The sequence below is a fragment of the Salmo salar genome, chromosome 12 (assembly GCF_965601325.2).
Source record: "Salmo salar chromosome 12, fSalSal1, whole genome shotgun sequence".
NCBI lineage: Eukaryota > Metazoa > Chordata > Actinopteri > Salmoniformes > Salmonidae > Salmo > Salmo salar.
The window spans coordinates 82,800,587-82,819,866 of NC_138302.1; the positions used below are offsets into that span (position 1 = coordinate 82,800,587).

The following is a 19,280-nucleotide window of genomic DNA, read 5'->3' on the forward strand; positions in this document are numbered from 1 at the left end:
ATACACTCAATTAGTATTTGGTAGCATTGCCTTTAAATTGTTTAACTTGGGTCAAACGTTTTAGGTAGCCTTCCACAAGCTTCCCACAATAAGTTGGGTGAATTTTGGCCCATTCCTGACAGGGCTGGTGTAACGGAGTCAGGTTTGTAGGCCTCCTTGCTTGCACACACTTTTTCAGTTCTGCCCACAAATTTTCTATAGGATTGACGTCAGGGCTTTGTGATGGCCACTCCAATACCTTGACTTTGTTGTACTTAAGCCATTTTGCCACAACTTTGGAAGTATGCTTGGGGTCATTATCCATTTGGAAGAACCATTTGCGACCAAGCTTTAACTTCCTGACTGATGTATTGAGATGTTGCTTCAATATATCTACATCATTTCCCCTCCTCATGATGCCATCTATTTTGGGAAGTGCACTAGTCCCTCCTGCAGCAAATCACCCCCACAACATGATGCTACCACCCCTGTGCTTCACGGTTGGGATGGTGTTCTTTGGCTTGCAAGGCTCCCCCTTTTTCCTCCAAGCATAACGATGGTCATTGGATATAGATACTTTTGTACCTGTTTCCTCCAGCATCTTCACAAGGTCCTTTGCTGTTGTTCTGGGATTGATTTGCACTTTCACACCAAAGTACGTTCATCTCTAAGAGACAGAACGCGTCTCCTTCCTGAGCGGTATGACGGCTGCGTGGTCCCATGGTGTTGATGTTTACATACTATTGTTTGTACAGATGAACGTACAGGCGTTTGGAATTTTTTTTTTTTTTTACTGATGTCTTTTGATTTTCCCATGATGTCAAGTAAAGAGGCACTGAGTTTGAAGGTAGGCATTGAAATACATCCACAGGTACACCTCCAATTGACTCAAATGATGTCAATTAGCCTATCAGAAGCTTCTGAAGGCATGACATCATTTTCTGGAATTTTCCAAGCTGTTTAAAGGCACAGTCAACTTAGTGTATGTAAACTTCTGACCCACTGGAGTTGTAATACAGTGAATTATAAGTGAAATAATCTGTCTGTAAACAATTGTTGGAAAAATTACTTGTGTCATGCACAAAGTAGATGTCCTAACCGACTTGCCAAAACTATAGTTTGTTAACACGAAATTTGTGGAGTGGTTGAAAAACATTTTTACATTTACATTTTAGTCATTTAGCAGACGCTCTTATCCAGAGCGACTTACAGTAGTGAATGCATACATTTCATACAATTTCATACATTATTTATTTTTTTTTATTTTTTTTTCCTGTGCTGGCCCCCCGTGGGAATCGAACCCACAACCCTGGCGTTGCAAACACCATGCTCTACCAACTGAGCTACAGGGAAGGCTAAAACAAGTTAATGACTCCGACCTAAGTGTATGTAAACTTCCGACTTCAACTGTAAAGCTTATTAAAGAGCAGCGATACTATCAAGAGCAGTGTGCAGGTTTCTTCTTTTTTCTCAAGCTTTGGCGTCAACATGGGCCAGCATTCCTGTGGAATGCTTTCGACACCTTGTAGAGTTCATACCACGACGAATGGAGGCTGTTCTGGGGGCAAAAGTGGGTGCAACTCAATATTAGAAAGGTGTTCCTAATGTGTTGTACACTCAGTGTATATGTATTTTGATCCGATACTGTGATTTTATTGTGATTTGATTTTCCAAACATATTGCTTATCATATGTCTGCTGCAGAATGACAAGAGAGAGCCATGTGTAAATAAGTGCTGAAAAAAAATGGTCTCCCAATTTTAAAAGAAGATGGAGAACAAACTATGAATGAAAAATTATGGAGTTTGGGTACAAAGTACAGCCAACTAGCGCAAAAATATTGTGATATTGTCAAAACGATACAATACGATATACCGTCAAAAATAATATCCCGATATGTAACTGTGTCGATTTTCACCCCCCCATCACTGGTTTGCATGCAGTATTGGTCTAGCAAAGAGAAATCATTGGAGATGATTGTATCTCTGTTGGCATCAGCCGACTCGTATCGTAAAGTCCAGTCATAGTCTAGTGAGCATAATACCAATGAGCTACATCTTCCCGAAGCTGCAGATTTACCATAATAACATTGTTTAAAAAAACACGGTTGAAGAAAAGTCCATTCTTTGTCAATTATGCTTTTAACAGGTAGATAGATCTATGTTCCATTTTGAAGTGTTTTGTATAATTACTGTACTTTCATGGACTCATACTGCTGGAAAGCAAATTACAGCTCGAGGCAACTTCAATTAAATTAACTAATCGTTGGTGTTAATTAATATGGGAATTGCAAAGGACCTTGAAATAGGTTTACTGTTTGATTGACAAGCTTGTGATTTCTTTCTCCCATGCCAAAGCCCAGGAAGTAAAAGCTTAATAAGGTAATCTCAAAGCCCACACAGAAAACCCGCCAAATCAATCAATCAATCAATCAATCAATCAATCAATCAATCAATCAATATCTCTCCCACCCCCCCTTGGTAATGAGCCATGAGATTGACAGCTGGATTACTTGGCTGGCTTGTAATCCTTTAATTTCTGCACATAAAATAATCACCCTCTGGTTGGAGCAGTGCCTCCTCATCCTGTGGCTAATGTTACTCAGCCACCCCACCATAGACCCCAGGCTATAGTAGAAAAGTTACTTAACACTACAGATAAACACCATGACAGACACACAAACAACCCAGCTAACGTTAGCGCATAACTTTCTGAGAGTGTGGTTGTTCTAGGGTTATTTTGCATACAACTTTCCCACAACTTTCTGTTAATGGTGCAGAATTGTTGGTTGGTTTTTGGAACATTCTCAGCTCATTGACAAAAAAAAACTATATTTTCTCGGTATTTTCATTACTTTAACAGAATGTTTCCTAAAACTTCAACCATGGTTACATTTCATTTCAATTTTGGTAATGTTCTAGGAATGTTTTACAACTGGTTTGACATTGGGAATGTTTTCAAATAGTTTAGAGAACATTAAGAAACAACGTTCTTCTGTGGGAATTAGAATATTTCAGCATAATGTTTCCTACTGGTTTCCTCATGGTTCTTTTTAAAGTCATGTTCTCAAATTGCTCCAAGAACATTAAGAAACAACGTTCTTCTGTGGGAATTTCAGTACTTCGTCATAACGATTTCTGCAGGTTTCCTCACGGTTCTATTTAAAGTCATGTTCTCAGAACATTAAGAAAGCTGTCCTTAAAAAATACAATAAAACATTAGTAACGTTCTAAGATTGTTATAAAGAAAAACATACATTCCGTTCTCAGAGTCAACAAAGCTCTCTCTATCCTCTGTCTCGTTAAGGTGTGTTGGCCCCGCCCCTAATTGGCCACACCTGATCTTAATGTGTGCTTGTTTAATTTGAAACGTGGGACGTTTCAATAGACTAAAATGCCATTACACAATAATAATAAAAGATTGTTTGCATGATTAATGCCTAAGCAAATTCATTTCCATGTGTCCTATCTGTGCTTGCAGTTCAAAACAGCTAACCTAGCAGTGTTATTAAAAGTCTTATTGAAACACCCAGTGACAGTTTTAAGGAAGTTATTCAAAAACCTCCAAATAATCCTTACATTTCGTTCAAAACATTCTCAACATTTAGAGATTGTTCTCAGAATGTTATTTATTTACCTTCAAATAACTTCCATTCTCATAATGTTAATAAAACTTCCCCAGTAAAATGTTATCAGAACCTCCCTGCAACCTAAAAATGAATGTCCACAGAACAAGTGAAATTGTTGTTTAAAAAACAGTCAGGAAACTTGTGGCTTTGTTCCCAGAACCAATGGGAAATCAAAAAATGTATGTTCCCACAACTTCCAAGGAACCAAATGTGCTAGCTGGGAAACAGACACACACACACACATAACAAACACACCAAAATAGACATAACATAAAACACACAGACACACACAGTCAGTTATACTGTACACCAACAAACACAGAATACAGTCTGATTGCCAGGATTTGGGAGAACAAACAAAAAAATGAAAGAGATAAGAGCATAGGAACATAAATACCATGACTAGAGATACAGAAGAACATGGTTGAATGAGATAACAATAAACTAAACACAGCTATTTCTGTGGCTAGGGACCTCTATGATGTTAGACTTTAGAGCCTTTTAATTGCGAAGATACAACCCCTGTGGTTACAGAAATAGATGTAGCCTACAGTACACAATGGCCCTAGAGATGTGTGTAGCTGCGGCTTTGAGGAATATAGGAGTTGGGCGCAACATGGCGTAAATCACTTCGATTGTGCTATGTTTTTCAGCTCTTCCAGTGATGGTGACTTGGGATATGAATGTTGGGGAACCTGGGGGTAAAGTGGCAGCACAAGGTTAAAATGCTTCACTATAACTCATCGATGAAGTGAGACGCCGCCTAAAGTCCCTGACTCAGGAGAGAGGAAGAAAGGGGAAGAGAGGGAAAGATATGGATGGAAGAAGCGTGAGAAGTGAAATGGTCCCAATCCATAAGCAGGGGTGGAAAAAGTACCCAATTGTCATACTTGAGTAAAAGTAAAGATACCTTAATAGAAAATGACTCAAGTAGTGGTAAAAGTCACCCAGTAAAATACTACTTGAGTAAAAGTCTACAAGTATTTGGTTTTAAATATACTTAAGTATCAAAAGTAAAAGTATAAATAATTTCAAATTCCTTATATTAAGCATCCCAGATGGCACGATTATCTTTTTTTTATTTTCTAATTTAGCCAGGGACACACTTCAACAGTCAGACATAATTTACAAACAAAGCATTTGTGTTTAGTGAGTCTGCCAGATCAGAGGCAGTAAGGATGACCAGGGAAGTTCTCTTGACAAGTACGGGAATTAGACCATTTTCCTGTCCTGCTAAACATTCAAAATGTAACGAGTACTTTTGGGTGTCATGGAAAATGTAACGAGTTAAAAGTACATTATTTGCTTTAGGAATGTAGTTGGGAGTAAAAGTGAAAGTTGTCAAAAATATAAATAGTAAAGTAAAGTACAGATACCCCAAAAAACGACTTAAGTAGTACTAAAGTATTTTTACTTAAGTACTTTGCACCACTGTTCATAAGCTCCTTAATGTAACAGCGTCATTCAGACTAACTGCTTCAGACGATGATTATTCATGGTAAGTAATGACGAGGATGATGATGTGCCTATACAGTGAGGGAAAAAAGGATTTGATCCCCTGCTGATTTTGTACGTTTGCCCACTGACAAAGAAATGATCAGTCTATCATTTTAATGGTAGGTTTATTTGAACAGTGAGAGACAGAATAACAACAAAAAAATCCAGAAAAACGCATGTCAAAAAAGTTATAAATTGATTTGCATTTTAATGAGGGAAATAAGTATTTGACCCCTCTGCAAAACATGACTTAGTACTTGGTGGTAAAACCCTTTTGGCAATCACAGAGGTCAGACGTTTCTTGTAGTTGGCCACCAGGTTTCCACACATCTCAGGAGGGATTTTGTCCCACTCCTCTTTGCAGATCTTCTCCAAGTCATTAAGGTGTCGAGGCTGATGTTTGGCAACTTGAACCTTCAGCTCCCTCCACGGATTTTCTATGGGATTAAGGTCTGGAGACTGGCTAGGCCACTCCAGGACCTTAATGTGCTTCTTCTTGAGCCACTCCTTTGTTGCCTTGGCCGTGTGTTTTGGGTCATTGTCATGCTGGAATACCCATCTACGACCCATTTTCAATGCCCTGGCTGAGGGAAGGAGGTTCTCACCCAAGATTTGACGGTACATGGCCCCGTCCATCGTCCCTTTGATGCGGTGAAGTTGTCTTGTCCCCTTAGCAGAAAAACACCCCCAAACCGTAATGGTTCCACCTCCATGTTTGACGGTGGGGATGGTGTTCTTGGGGTCATAGGCAGCATTCCTCCTCCTCCAAACACGGCGAGTTGAGTTGATGCCAAAGAGCTCAATTTTGGTCTCATCTGACCACAACACTTTCACCCAGTTGTCCTCTGAATCATTCAGATGTTCATTGGCAAACTTCAGACGGGCATGTATATGTGCTTTCTTGAGCAGGGGGACCTTGCGGGCACTGCAGGATTTAAGTCCTTCACGGCGTAGTGTGTTACCAATTGTTTTCTTGGTGACTATGGTCGCAGCTGGCTTGAGATCATTGACAAGATCCTGCCGTGTAGTTCTGGGCTGATTCCTCACCGTTCTCATGATCATTGCAACTCCACGAGGTGAGATCTTGCATGGAGCACCGGGTCGAGGGAGATTGACAGTTCTTTTGTGTTTCTTCCATTTGCCAAAAAATCGCACCAAATGTTGTCACCTTCTCACCAAGCTGCTTGGCGATGGTCTTGTAGCCCATTCCAGCCTTGTGTAGGTCTACAATCTTGTCCCTGACACCCTTGGAGAGGTCTTTGGTCTTGGCCATGGTGGAGAGTTTGGAATCTGATTGATTGATTGCTTCTGTGTACAGGTGTCTTTTATACAGGTAACAAGCTGAGATTAGGAGCACTCCCTTTAAGAGTGTGCAACTAATCTCAGCTTGTTACATGTATAAAAGACACCTGGGAGCCAGAAATCTTTCTGATTGAGAGGGAGTCAAATACTTATTTCCCTCATTAAAATGCAAATCAATTCATAACATTTTTGACATGCGTTTTTCTGGATTTATTTGTTGTTATTCTGTCTCTCACTGTTCAAATAAACCTACCATTAAAATTATAGACTGATAATTTCTTTGTCAGTTGGCAAACGTACAAAATCAGCAGGGGATCAAATACTTTTTTCCCTCACTGTACTAAATGGACGGGCTGACATTTATGTAGGAGGGCATATATTTTGCCCATTACTCATTGAACAGATGTAGCTCTCCAAAAAAATTACTTTTACATGAATGTACAGATGCTAGCATATTTTAGAATCATAATATGTGATAACATACACAGACAGTATGCACTATGCATCTATAGCACCATAGTGAGTGAGTCAAACTAATGCACATTGGAACATTGTGATGGATGTGGAGAAACGACAAAGAGGGAAAAGCTCTGCCTAAACCTTTCAGACGCTTTCATAAATGAGCCATGTACTGTAGTCCACGGTATTTGTGTTCGAGAATAAACACTATTTCTGTTTGGCAAAGGAAAACAGCATTTCCTCATGAATACCAACAAAGCCCACTACTTTGTCATCTTCCTCCCTCCTCCTCCCCCTCCTCCTCTTCCTGTTTTCTTGAGGAGAGGAGGTGAGTGAATGGAGCCACTTTGGGCTGAATAACATCCCTCCTCCCCCACGCTGAGACGGACCTACAGAACTAATCCACTCCACTCAGTCCACACAGTAATTAAAGCACTACCAGAGGGCTTGTAACCATGGAGGCTGCAGCTGAGAGAGGTCAGGGTTAACACACTAGCACAATCACGCAGGTAGGTGGGAGGAAGACAAGAAGAAAAGCATGCAGATTTCATTTGTTTTCAGATTTAATCTCAAAGCTTGAGAGGATACTCAAACCATGCAAATAACTATCATTGAAAGACTACTGCTATAAAAGGTGAAAGTGAGTGTAAAACATAATCCAAATGTTTTTTCAAGAGGTATCTCAAGCAAAAGGCTCCCAGGATACACATTTCACCTTGTATTATGCTGGGTTATGATGGTAGACTTCTAGTACTACTTAATGTGTTGCTCCTATTAATAATTGAAATCATAATCCACTTAATAACCTAACAAATCTAACTATAGGAAAGATCCAACCAAATAAGATAACAAGTGAATGAATCGTCTAAAGTCAGCTAAACCTCACTTGAACACAGAACCCTGATTTGTATTCAGATGCATGTAAATCCTGGGGCTTAGGGGAGGGGAAAACCTTGGTAATGAACTGGTTGATGTCGGTTTACACACATACGGTTAAGAGGTGAAACAGGTTTCCTACAAGGAAAATCAGTTGTTTCTGTAACGCAACAAAAGATAGCTCCCTTATCAGGGTCTCGAATCATTAGAAAGCACGAAAATGTAATGCACTAAAGCATATTGATTAAGAGGGTGGCTGATTAAGAAAATATATTGATTAATGATGCAAACTGCACAAATGGCTCTCTCTGGAAGAGACCAGGGGTTACATGGGGATTATATGGCTGGGTGCAACTATCCTTGGCATTGCTTGCTTTTCCATAGCGTTTCAACAGAAATTCCCACTCTATGCTGTATCGCACACTAAAGCAGTGAACTTCAACCACCTATGTCCCCCAAAATGAATATCCTGGCTGGGACTATGTTGAGAAGAACATATTATGTGCTCTCTCTCCCTTTCCTTTCCTTTTCCTTTCTTATCTAACATCTGATAATATCATTCTGAAGGTCAGATTTCGGGACACCTCTGGCTCATCTACTAATTTGATATACATGTAGATCTATTGCATAACCTTCCCCGGTCGACTACTGAGGCACAGGGCTTGGAAATGGATTGCAGCAAGAGTCCATGATAAAACAAAGCAACACATTTTTACTCTTCAGCTAAGGCTCCTGCTGAGCTAGCTATATGAATGAAGAGTAGTTGGGTCGAAACATACTCTTAACTTTAATCTGCTTGTAAGTGATGGGAAAACCCAGAGAATAAGGGTTGTAAGGGGAGGGTATATTACTTGAAACTTTTGACGTTTACCAGTAAGCTATCAGAATTTTGGTATCTTTCAAGAATTTTACGTAATCTATCAAAAGACATCAAGTGGCCCTTTTGGGGACTATAGATTATCACAGGTTTCAGTATTTACACTGTATACAGTGCATTCGGAAAGTATTCAGACCCATTCGTTACGTTACAGCCTTATTCTAAAATGTATTACACAATACACCATAATGACAAAGTGAAAACAGGGTTTTAGAAATGTTTAGAAATTTAAAAACAGAAATACTTTATTTACATAAGTATTCAGACCCTTTTCTATGAGACTTGAAATTGAGCTCAGGTGCATCCTGTTTCCATTGGTCATCCTTGAGATGTTTCTACAACTTGATTGGAGTCCACCTGTGGTGAATTCAATTGATTGGACATGATTTGGAAAGGCATACACCTATCTATATAAGGTCCCACAGTTGACAGTGCATGTCAGAGCAGAAAACAAGTCATGAGGTCGAAGGAATTGTCCATAGAGCTCCGAGACAGTACTGTGTCGAGGCACAGATCTGGGGAAGGGTACCAAAACATTTCTGCAGCATTGAAGGTCCCAAAAACACAGTGGCCTCCATCATTCTTAAATGGAAGAAGTTTGGAACCACCAAGACTCTTCCTAGAGCTGGCCGCCCAGCCAAATTGAGCAATCGAGGGAGAAGAGCATTGGTCAGGGAGGTGACCAAGAACCCGATGGTCACTCTGACAGAGCTCTAGAGGTCCTCTGCGTAGATGGGATAACATTCCAGAAGGACAACCATCTCTGCAGCACTCCGCCAATCAGGCCTTTATGGTAGACGGAAGCCACTCCTCAGTAAAAAGCGAATGACAGCCCGCTTGGAGTTTGCCAAAAGGAACCTAAAGGACTCTCAGACCATGAGAAATTAGATTATTTGGTCTGATGAAACCAAGATTGAATTCTTTGGCCTAAATGCCAAGCATCACGTCTGGAGGAAACCTGGCACCATCCCTACAGTGAAGCGTGGTGGTGGCAGCATCATGTGGGATTGTTTTTCAGCTGCAGGGACTGGGAGATTAGTTAGGATCAAGGGAAAGATGAACAGAGCAAAGTACAGACAGATCCTTGATGAAAACCTGCTCCAGAGCGCTCAGGATCTCAGACTGGGGAGAAGGGTCACCTTCAAGCACATAGCTAAGACAACACAAGAGTGGCTTCAGGACAATTCTCTGAATGCCCTTGAGTGGCCCAGCCAGAGCCCGGACTTCAACCAATCTAACATCTCTGGAGAGACCTGAAAATAGCTGTGAAGCAACGCTCCCCATCCAACCTGACATAGCTTGCGAGGATCTGCAGAGATGAATGAGAGAAACTTGTAGCGTCATACCCAAGAAGACTTAAGGCTGCCAAAGGTGCTTCAACAAAGTACTGAATAAAGGGTCTGAATACTTAAGTAAATGTGATATTTCATTTTTTATATTTTTTTTAAATAAAATTTGCAAACATTTCTATAAAACTGTTTTTGCTTTTTCATTACGGGGTATTGTGTGTAGATTGAGGATTACAAAAAAAATATTGAAAAAAATACATTTTAGAATCGTCTGTCCTCGGTTGCAACACTCACTACCGAGTTCCAAACTGCTTCTGGAATAAATGTCAGCACAAGAACTGTTTCATCGGGAGCTTCAAGAAATGGATTTCCATGGTCGAGCAGCTGCACACAAGCCTAAGATCACCATGCGCAATGCCAAGCGTCAGCTAGAGTGGTGTAAAGCTCGCCACCATTGGACTCTGGAGCAGTGGAAACCCATTCTCTAGAGTGATGAATCACGCTTCACCATCTGGCAGTCCAACGAATCTGGGTTTAGCGGATGCCAGGAGAACGCTACCTGCTTGAAGGCATAGTGCCAACTGTCAAGTTTGGTGGAGGAAGAATAATGGTTTGGGGCTGTTTTTCCTGGTTCGGGCTAAGACGCTTAGTTCCAGTGAAGGGAAATCTTAACGCTACAGCATACAATAACGATTCTGTGCTTCCAACTTTGTGGCGACAGTTTGGGGAAGGCCCTTTCCTGTTTCAGCATGACAATGCCACCGTGCACAAAGCAAGGTCCATACAGAAATGGTTTATTGAGATTGGTGTGGAAGAACTTGACTGGCCTGCACAGAGCCCTGACCTCAACCCAATCCAACACCTTTTGGATGAATTGGAACACCGACTGTGAGCCAGGCCTAATCGTTCAACATCAGTCCCCAACTTCACTAATGGTCTTGTGGCTGAATGGAAGCAAGTCCTCACAGAAATGTTCTAACATCTAGAGTAGAGGCTGTTATAGCAGCAAAGGAGGGACCAACTCCATATTGATGCCCATGATTTAGGAATGAGATGTTTGACGAGCAGGTGTCTACATACTTCTGGTCATGTAGTGTATCTCTGGCCCTCTGTGAGGCTTTATCACATGTAAAATATATTAAATAATTAAATGATTTTTAGATGCTTTATAAATAAAAAATTGAATGCCAAAGCGGCAAAACATTATTCTAAATATAAACCATCAACTTAGTGTTTGGTGTTAAATGAGGGTTTGAGCATGAAATATCCTTTATATGTTTTACACACTTTTTATTTTATTTTTTATATGTCAATATATATTTACTGTTATTGTTTTGGCGTCAAACTGGTGGCAGTTGTGAAAAAGGTAAATAGCTGAAAAAGTTGCAGAGTTCATTGAAAATAATACCATTGTTGATTAGATGCTTTTTTCATTAATTAGGCTATTTTCTCATGAACCATATGGTTTATCTACTAGAAACACATGGACAATATGGACACAATTATTTTTTAAAAATGTATACATTTTATATACAAGTTATTCAAGTATAAATTGCCAGAGTTACGATAGATTGCCATATATTTTCTGTTTAGGCCAAATTACCAAAATTACTGAAGATACCGGAAGATTACTGGTAGCTTTGCAACCCTACAGAGAATAGAGGCTTCTGTATTTTAGAGCAACTACTACCTGCTGAACTGAGCAATCGATTCATGTTTTTTTTTTTATCTACTGAGAAAAAGGTTGGCAGTCGTACACAGACTAATTTTGAATCTATCATTTTATCATTCATACACTACAGAGCAGTGACGAATTCCATATATGACTATGGTGATTCGCAAGAAGAACCCCACTAGTCACTGTATCATTTTTGGTATATAGTTCTTGTGACAACATCCACTGTTTCTGCTGAAAGTTAGCTATCCTTCCAACAACACTTTGCAGTACCTCAACCACTATAGCGGGGGACGACCGACATTAAATGGAAAGCATTTTACTGTACCTTATGTATCTTGGGTGGTTGGGGTAATGGAATGGGCTGGCGGTGGATGTCATGTTCTAGGGGCTTTGAGGGATATAGGGCCATTCTTCATGTTGTGTGTGAAGGGAAGAGGAGATAAAGAGAAATGATGTAGCTCATCTTCACTACTTGTATTCTATCAGCTCACCACAGACACTGTGTCCTGTGTGGAGAGATGAAAGGCTCTCCGGAGGACAAGAGAGACAGGGAAAATGGTATCCTGCTTATCAAACACCTGAAATCGTAATCCCTTTCCCTGGGTTTGGACATACTTATGAGAGCAACGCTTCCTGACTTGGAGAGAAGCTAGGCGAGGTGTCTGAGGTTCTGTCAAGCAGAGCAGACACCAGACAGGCTGTTTTAACCAAGATATTACTTTATGTGTCAGATATTTTTAAATGTTGTCTGATTGGGATCATGTGTCATTTCACATAAGCCACTTCTAAAGTTGTGGGTTGACAGTAAAGTGTTGATAGTTGAAGGCATCTGGTTTATTGTAAAGTTAATATACAGTTGAAGTCGGAAGTTTGCATACACTTAGGTTGGAATCATTAAAACTTGTTTTTCAACCATTCCACAAATTTCCTGTTAACAAAATACAGTTTTGGCAAGTCGGTTAGGACATCTACTTTGTGCATTACACAAGTAATTTTTGCAACAATTGTTTACAGACAGATTATTGCACTTATAATTCACTGTATCACAATTCCAGTGGGTCAGAAGTTTACATACACTAAGTTGACTGTGCCTTTACAGCTTGGAAAATTCCAGAAAATGATGTCATGGCTTTAGAAGCTTCACTTTGACTTTGGCTTTGACATCATGGGAAAATCAAAAGAAATCAGCCAAGACCTCAGAAAAAAAATTGTAGACCTCCACAAGTCTGGTTCATCCTTGGGAGCAATTTCCAAACGCCTGAAGGTACCACGTTCATCTGTACAAACAATAGTACGCAAGTATAAACACCATGGGACCACGCAGCCGCCATACCGCTCAGGAAGGAGACGCGTTCTGTCTCCTAGAGATGAACGTACTTTGGTGCGAAAAGTGCAAATCAATCCCAGAACAACAGCAAAGGACCTTGTGAAGATGCTGGAGGAAACAGGTCCAAAAGTATCTATATCCATAGTAAAACGAGTCCTATATCGACATAACCTGAAAGGCCGCTCAGCAAGGAAGAAGCCACTGCTCCAAAACTGCCATAAAAAAGCCAGACTATGGTTTGCAACTGGACATGGGGACAAAGATCGTACTTTTTGGAGAAATGTCCTCTGCTCTGATGAAACAAAAATAGAACTGTTTGGCCATAATGACCATCATTATGTTGGGAGGAAAAAGGCGGAGGCTTGCAAGCTGAAGAACACCATCCCAAAAGTGAAGCACGGGGGTGGCAGCATCATGTTGTGGGGGTGCCTTGCTGCAGGAGGGACTGATGCACTTCACAAAATAGATGGCATCATGAGGATGGAAAATTATGTGGATATATTGAAGCAATATCTCAAGACATCAGTCAGGAAGTTAAAGCTTGGTAGCAAATGGGTCTTCCGAATGGACAATGACCCCAAGCATACTTCCAAAGTTGTGGCAAAATGGCTTAAGGACAACAAAATCAAGGTATTGGCCATCACAAAGCCCTGACCTCAATCCTATAGAAAATGTGTGGGCAGAACTGAAAAAGCGTTTGCGAGCAAGGAGGCCTACAAACCTGACTCAGTTACACCAGCTCTGTCAGGAGGAATGGGCCAAAATTCACCCAATTTATTGTGGGAATCTTGTGGAAGACTACCCAAAACGTTTGACCCAAGTTAAACAATTTAAAGGCAATGCTACCAAATACTAATTGAGTGTATGTAAACTTCTGACCCACTGGGAATGTGATGAAAGAAATAAAAGCTGAAATAAATCATTCCCTCTAGTATTATTCTGACATTTCACATTCTTAAAATAAAGTGGTGATCCTAACTGAACTAAGACAGGGAATTTTTACTAGGATGAAATGTCAGGAATTCAGAAATATGAGTTTAAATGTATTTGGCAAAGGTGTATGTAAACTTCCGACTTCAACTGTAAACACATTTTGCCAATACATCTCCCAATAATATGAATGAGTTGTAATACTGATATTGTCTATCGACATCTAACAAAGAGTAAATTCAGGAGAAGTCGTCAAACCACCTGTTTATCTTCTGCCGGACTGCAAAGAGCAAACATTGACAGAAAACGAGGGGAGTGAAAAAAAAAACGAAAAAAGAAAGAAGGGTAACACACATAAGAAAAAAAGGGAGGGATCAAATCCCATGTTTCTCACCAGTTAGGGCAGTGAGGGTTCAGATTCATTGAAGATACAAAGAAAGAATACATAAAGTTTAGACATCAAAACAAGTCCATTCTGTTTGAAAGGGGATTGAAGTATGTTTTGCAGTTCACAAAGCAAAAGCATCAATGAAAGATTCACTTGTCCACATAACTGACACTTCACTTGTGGTACTGTCACCCTGAAGACCAAGTTGTCATTGAATTATTTCCCTCCTGAACCTCTATGTTGTATACTTCTACTAGGTGCCTGGATTCCATTACTTTAGAGAGAATCAAAAGCATCCCAAAGCAACATTACTATTCAGTTTAAAGTTACATTGTACCTTTGATTGACACATTTAGCCATAACAGAAAACAAAAATTTGCACTCAACCCACTCCCCCGTGGTACAGGAGATAAGTTCTGTTCCTTTGGATGGTGGTGGATGGTGAAGGGCGAGGAATGAAACTCATCACAGATGTTTTTTTGAATACATACTGACAGTGACTTTAAGGGCCACAACCCTGAAGAAACTGCAGTTCAAATCAATTTATTTTGTACTCTGCCCCTCCTCCCTGCCTATGTTCCTAGGTGTCTGTTCCGGCTCTTAGACTGAGGTGATGGTTTACGCTGTGATGTGCAATCACCGGAATATCCCTTTTCATGGCCTATCTGGCCACAGCAGGGATCTGGATAGAATGAGCGCCATGCCTCTCTAGGCACACAGCCATATAATCTCCAACTCCTCCCATACAAAGACAATCAGATCCATAGAAGCATGTGTTAATTCACTCTGTTAAACTTAGGGCAGCCAATAAATGTATGTGATGATAAACAATAAAGGTATTTAGTGTTACCATAAAACCAATAAAAACCTGTTTAACTTATAGGGATATATTTGAAAGAGGAGCTGTGACTGGATAATCCCAGCTAGAACAGTACTGTCTTCACTATATTGTTGGCGGAACATAATGATCATCTTTGCATCCATAAACATTTTTATGTAAACTAAACAGATGTGGGTGTACAAGCACCTACCCATTAAGGCCAGCGATGTGAAAAGACACTGAGGTGGGTGCTAACAAGATAAAAGTACAATTTGTGCCATTAGGCTATGGTCTAACATCCACCCACACTCCCTCCAAACAGTCAATATGACAAACATTGTCTAACAGCTCTCCCTCCTCACCGCCTTAAAGACTGGATGAATGGTGTGGGATTAGAACATGGAAATAGCTGAGGTTTACTGTCCAGCGAACAGCATAGAAGCCAATGTCAGGCTGTACCTGGCTGTGATGCTAGGATGCTTGGCCTATCACTACTATAGCTTCAATTGTCCAGCAACCATACAAATGTAGCACCTCAGCCCCTCCCTCTTCTCTGCCTCACCAATTAATTTCCTTGAAAGTTCTGGGCCACATACTATACACAGAATTGTTAGTATTCCTCAATTTTTCCCTGTTGCCTTTTGTCATGGAGAAAACAAACCCTCAGTCAGGCCAGCCGCGGTACATTAATCATAGCAGGAGGACTTAAGCTCCTCCAGCCGATATTCCTGAGTGGCCAGTAGGGAGGACAGCATGGCACAAAGATTGGTGTTCACGGAGCAACAGAGTGAGAGGATACAGAGTTAATATCGGTATCGAAGCAATGGATGCTGTACAATACAGACCAAATAATCAAAATGAACTGGAGTGGTGTATGATTTTTGTTGAAAGGTGCAGGCAGCGGTGTTTCTCTCTCAAACACACACACACACACACACACCACACAAACACTATGTCATACCTGTCCAAATGCATCAGATTCTGTCAACATTGTTTTTGGCATGGGTCACTGTGGACACCTCAGCCAATTTCCAGACAGGCAGGTCCCTTCAACCCCAAGCCTCTAGGCAAAGTATCTCCCTATTGACAGGAAGTGATGTCCTTGTCTGCCTCCTAAATAACCTCCGCAATAATTAAATTGCTTTTGTTTAAAGCAGGTGACATGTCCCAACAAACATTAAAACAAAAGCATTGTTTCCACCTAGAAAATAACGTTTCAATCAACAACAACAATAAATAGCCTGCAGAAAGGATAAGTGTCAGGGGAAAGTGGTGCTCATCATTCTGTAGTGTTGAGCCACTGTGAAGAGTCATAGCGGATAAGGTCTGTTTAAGGAGTACCTTAACCCTGCTGAGTTCATAAAGCTCTTACTGTACTACACCTAACCAGGATGTTTTAATTTAATCAAAGTAAAATGTACTATTCTAAGATGAATATGCAATCCATGCAAATAGAATGATCAATTATACAAGAATGATAAAAGAATCTGCCAGTGAGGTTTCTTACAGCAATTTTATAAGCGACTTCAAGACAAACATATGAGCCAAGCTCTAAAAATTCTACGTTGCTGGAGAGGAACCTCACAATAGATGTGATGCGCTGAAAAGAAATGGAGCGCATGAAAAGAGAATTGAATTCCTCTGAAAAATAGAGAGAATAGAAGGGAAAATGTATTACATTGAATACAGGGAATAAAATAAAAGCTGTGAGCTTCCAGAGGTAAACACAGAAAGGAGATAGATTTGTGATTTAAATGAGCCTGCTTTGGTAAGTCTGCTGTTTAAGTGATCCTTTATGAAAGGAAAAATTCTATGTTTTCAATGGGAACACTTTTATGTTGGCTTGAAAATGCAGTTCATGTGATACGAATATATTTTTATATTTCAAAAAGAGCCTATTACAATCCTCTTATCAAATCAGACACAATTATCATGTAGATTCAAAACACAGTGTAAATTCCATCCAACTTTTACTGCATCAACACACGGATGATTGTTCTGCGTGTTCCACCAGATCTGTGTTGTTCTACCACAGAGTGTGCACTGACCTTCTTAAGTCATGATGGAATACCGCATACCATAATATATTTCCTCCCACACACACACTCAATCACCCTCTGGTTGGGATGTATCTCCGGAGAAGAGGGAGAAACACCATTCAATAAATGAGATCCAGGGCCTCCACAGCCACAGTGCTTACCTTTGAGAATGCTCTGGCCTCGCAGTAGATCCCTCGAGACAAACACAGTGTAGAAGCACTCAGAGAAGCCTGGTCTGCATGGGGGTGTAGGAGGTTGGCCTGCCTTGGTCCCCTGGGGAGAAAAAAAGACAGCCTATAAGCATTGGAAAATTGATTGTGGCCAGAGGGTCACAGGATGATCTTGCAGGCTTTGAAACTGATATTGAACCTTCGACAGACAGACTAGAGACCGATGTTGCTGATTTGCTTCAGTCCACCGCTTGCTGTTTAAATGGATGACAACATTTACAATGGAATCACAAACACCAGATACCAGTGGGTTCATTGGTCACCTTTTTAAAGTGTTGTATATGATAATGATGGGCAACAAAAAATACTCATAGATCATGTTCATAGTCTCAATAATGTATAGTATAAATAAACAATCTATTCAAAATGTCACATTTGTTTATTCTACCACAAAAACAAAGATGCTATCCAGGACACAAATTATTATGTTTACTTCTGGCATGAGTAGACTATTTCAGAAAAAAATCATATAAGTTTTTCAATTTCAATGAAATCAAATGATGAGATATAGTGAATTTGATATTATGTCGAGGCTCTAACATGCTAGCAATAGGCTAGTGGTGATTTAATCAAAGGGAATATGGCAGTCCGTAAACGTGCATGAAGTTCGTAGCCTCCTATAGCCTACTATACAGTTTATGAAACCAAAGGCTTCGGCATGCTCTGCAATGCTATAACTCACTAATAGGCTACTGCAGTTCAGCAGGCTAAAGTAAATGATTAGAAAAGGGACTCAAAATGAATAGTTGGTTGGTTTATTCAGGCACCTGCCATTAAACAGGAATTTAGTTTTTTTGTGACCAATCCCGAAATGAGTGGTGACTACAAAATCATTTTGAAGTATCGTCTGAAATGATCATGACATTAAACGCAGCATGTTACTGTAGGGAAAAGTCGCTGACCACAATTCAGCGCCACATGCACAGCGCTGCAAAAGCTCGTGCATGCCAAGCAGGCACAGCAGTGCAGTAGGCTACTTCCACGGTATTTCGAAAATAAATATATCTTACCCAAGATGTTCCCACAAGTAAGGTGCACGTCAGTATAACAACCGATACAAAATGCATCTTTGCCAGAGCGCTGTAAGGTCAAGGGACAGCGTTTTGACCGACTCGCCTTCCTCGAATAAATGGTATTAATTCCCGGAGCTCTCTTAGATGCAAAGTTGTGAGTGCAATAAGAAGCTATGTGTGAGAAATTGTTCCGACTTGTCTAGCGAGGAGAGCGATGCTGATGCTGCTCTGTACCAAGGAGCCAGCGCAGTTATTGGGTGCCAACGTCACTAGAACCCCTCCTACCGCACAGAATGCACCGTATTGTCACTGTAAAACCTTGACCATTTTTCTCATTTGATTAATTATAACTTGATTCGTTTATAGGCAAGTTGAAGGCTACATTTGTACAAGGACGAGATGTCCACGTACTGTGTAACAAAGAACAGTGTTTCGTAAAAGGCTATATTATTCTTACTTGAAACTGGCACACTGAGTGAAGCCATCGACCCTTATACTTTCATGTTTCCATCACCACGTGGGAGTCTGTTTCACACCTCAGTTACCTCCTATTCTCTAGATCTATATTGAGACTTGCATTTGAAAGAAAAATGTAGTGATGTTTTTGTACCAATAAAACAAACCACTGCACTACTGAATTGTGCATTAAAATAATCATACTTATATTCTCTCAAAACAGCATGCATGAAGGTAAACCTTGCCATTTGACGTTTTGCAATGTTCCCGAAACGTTTGGTTTAGAATGGGCTGGCCATAGAGATCCTATTCATTTACTAAGTATTATAATTCTATAAGGCAGGCATATGAATACAGGCTACTGAATATTCCAGAGACAGCTGTTTGTAGAAAGACTGAATTGTAAGGTAAACGCCCCTTTTCTAAAAACAACATTTCATTAAATCATTTTAAAAAGTGTAAACTGTAGCCACTTATTACCCTTCCTACTTTG

At 40.2% G+C, this 19,280-nt stretch overlaps 1 protein-coding gene across 2 annotated transcripts in view; it reads right to left on the bottom strand.

Annotated features, from left to right (window-relative positions):
* LOC106565798 (cadherin-4-like) overlaps positions 1-18,655 on the bottom strand; it is a 381,738-nt gene extending 363,083 nt beyond the window's left edge. Inside the window, exons 1-2 of one of the 2 annotated variants that reach the window (XM_014133344.3) lie at positions 18,329-18,655; positions 17,250-17,361 (exon numbers count right to left, since the gene is read on the bottom strand). In XM_014133344.3, coding sequence (XP_013988819.3) covers positions 17,250-17,361; positions 18,329-18,385 — 169 coding nt within the window. In that variant the 5' untranslated portion in view covers positions 18,386-18,655. The remainder of the gene's footprint in view (positions 1-17,249; positions 17,362-18,328) is intronic. The other variant, XM_014133343.3, reaches the window with a different exon arrangement.
* Positions 18,656-19,280: the final 625 nt, after the last annotated feature.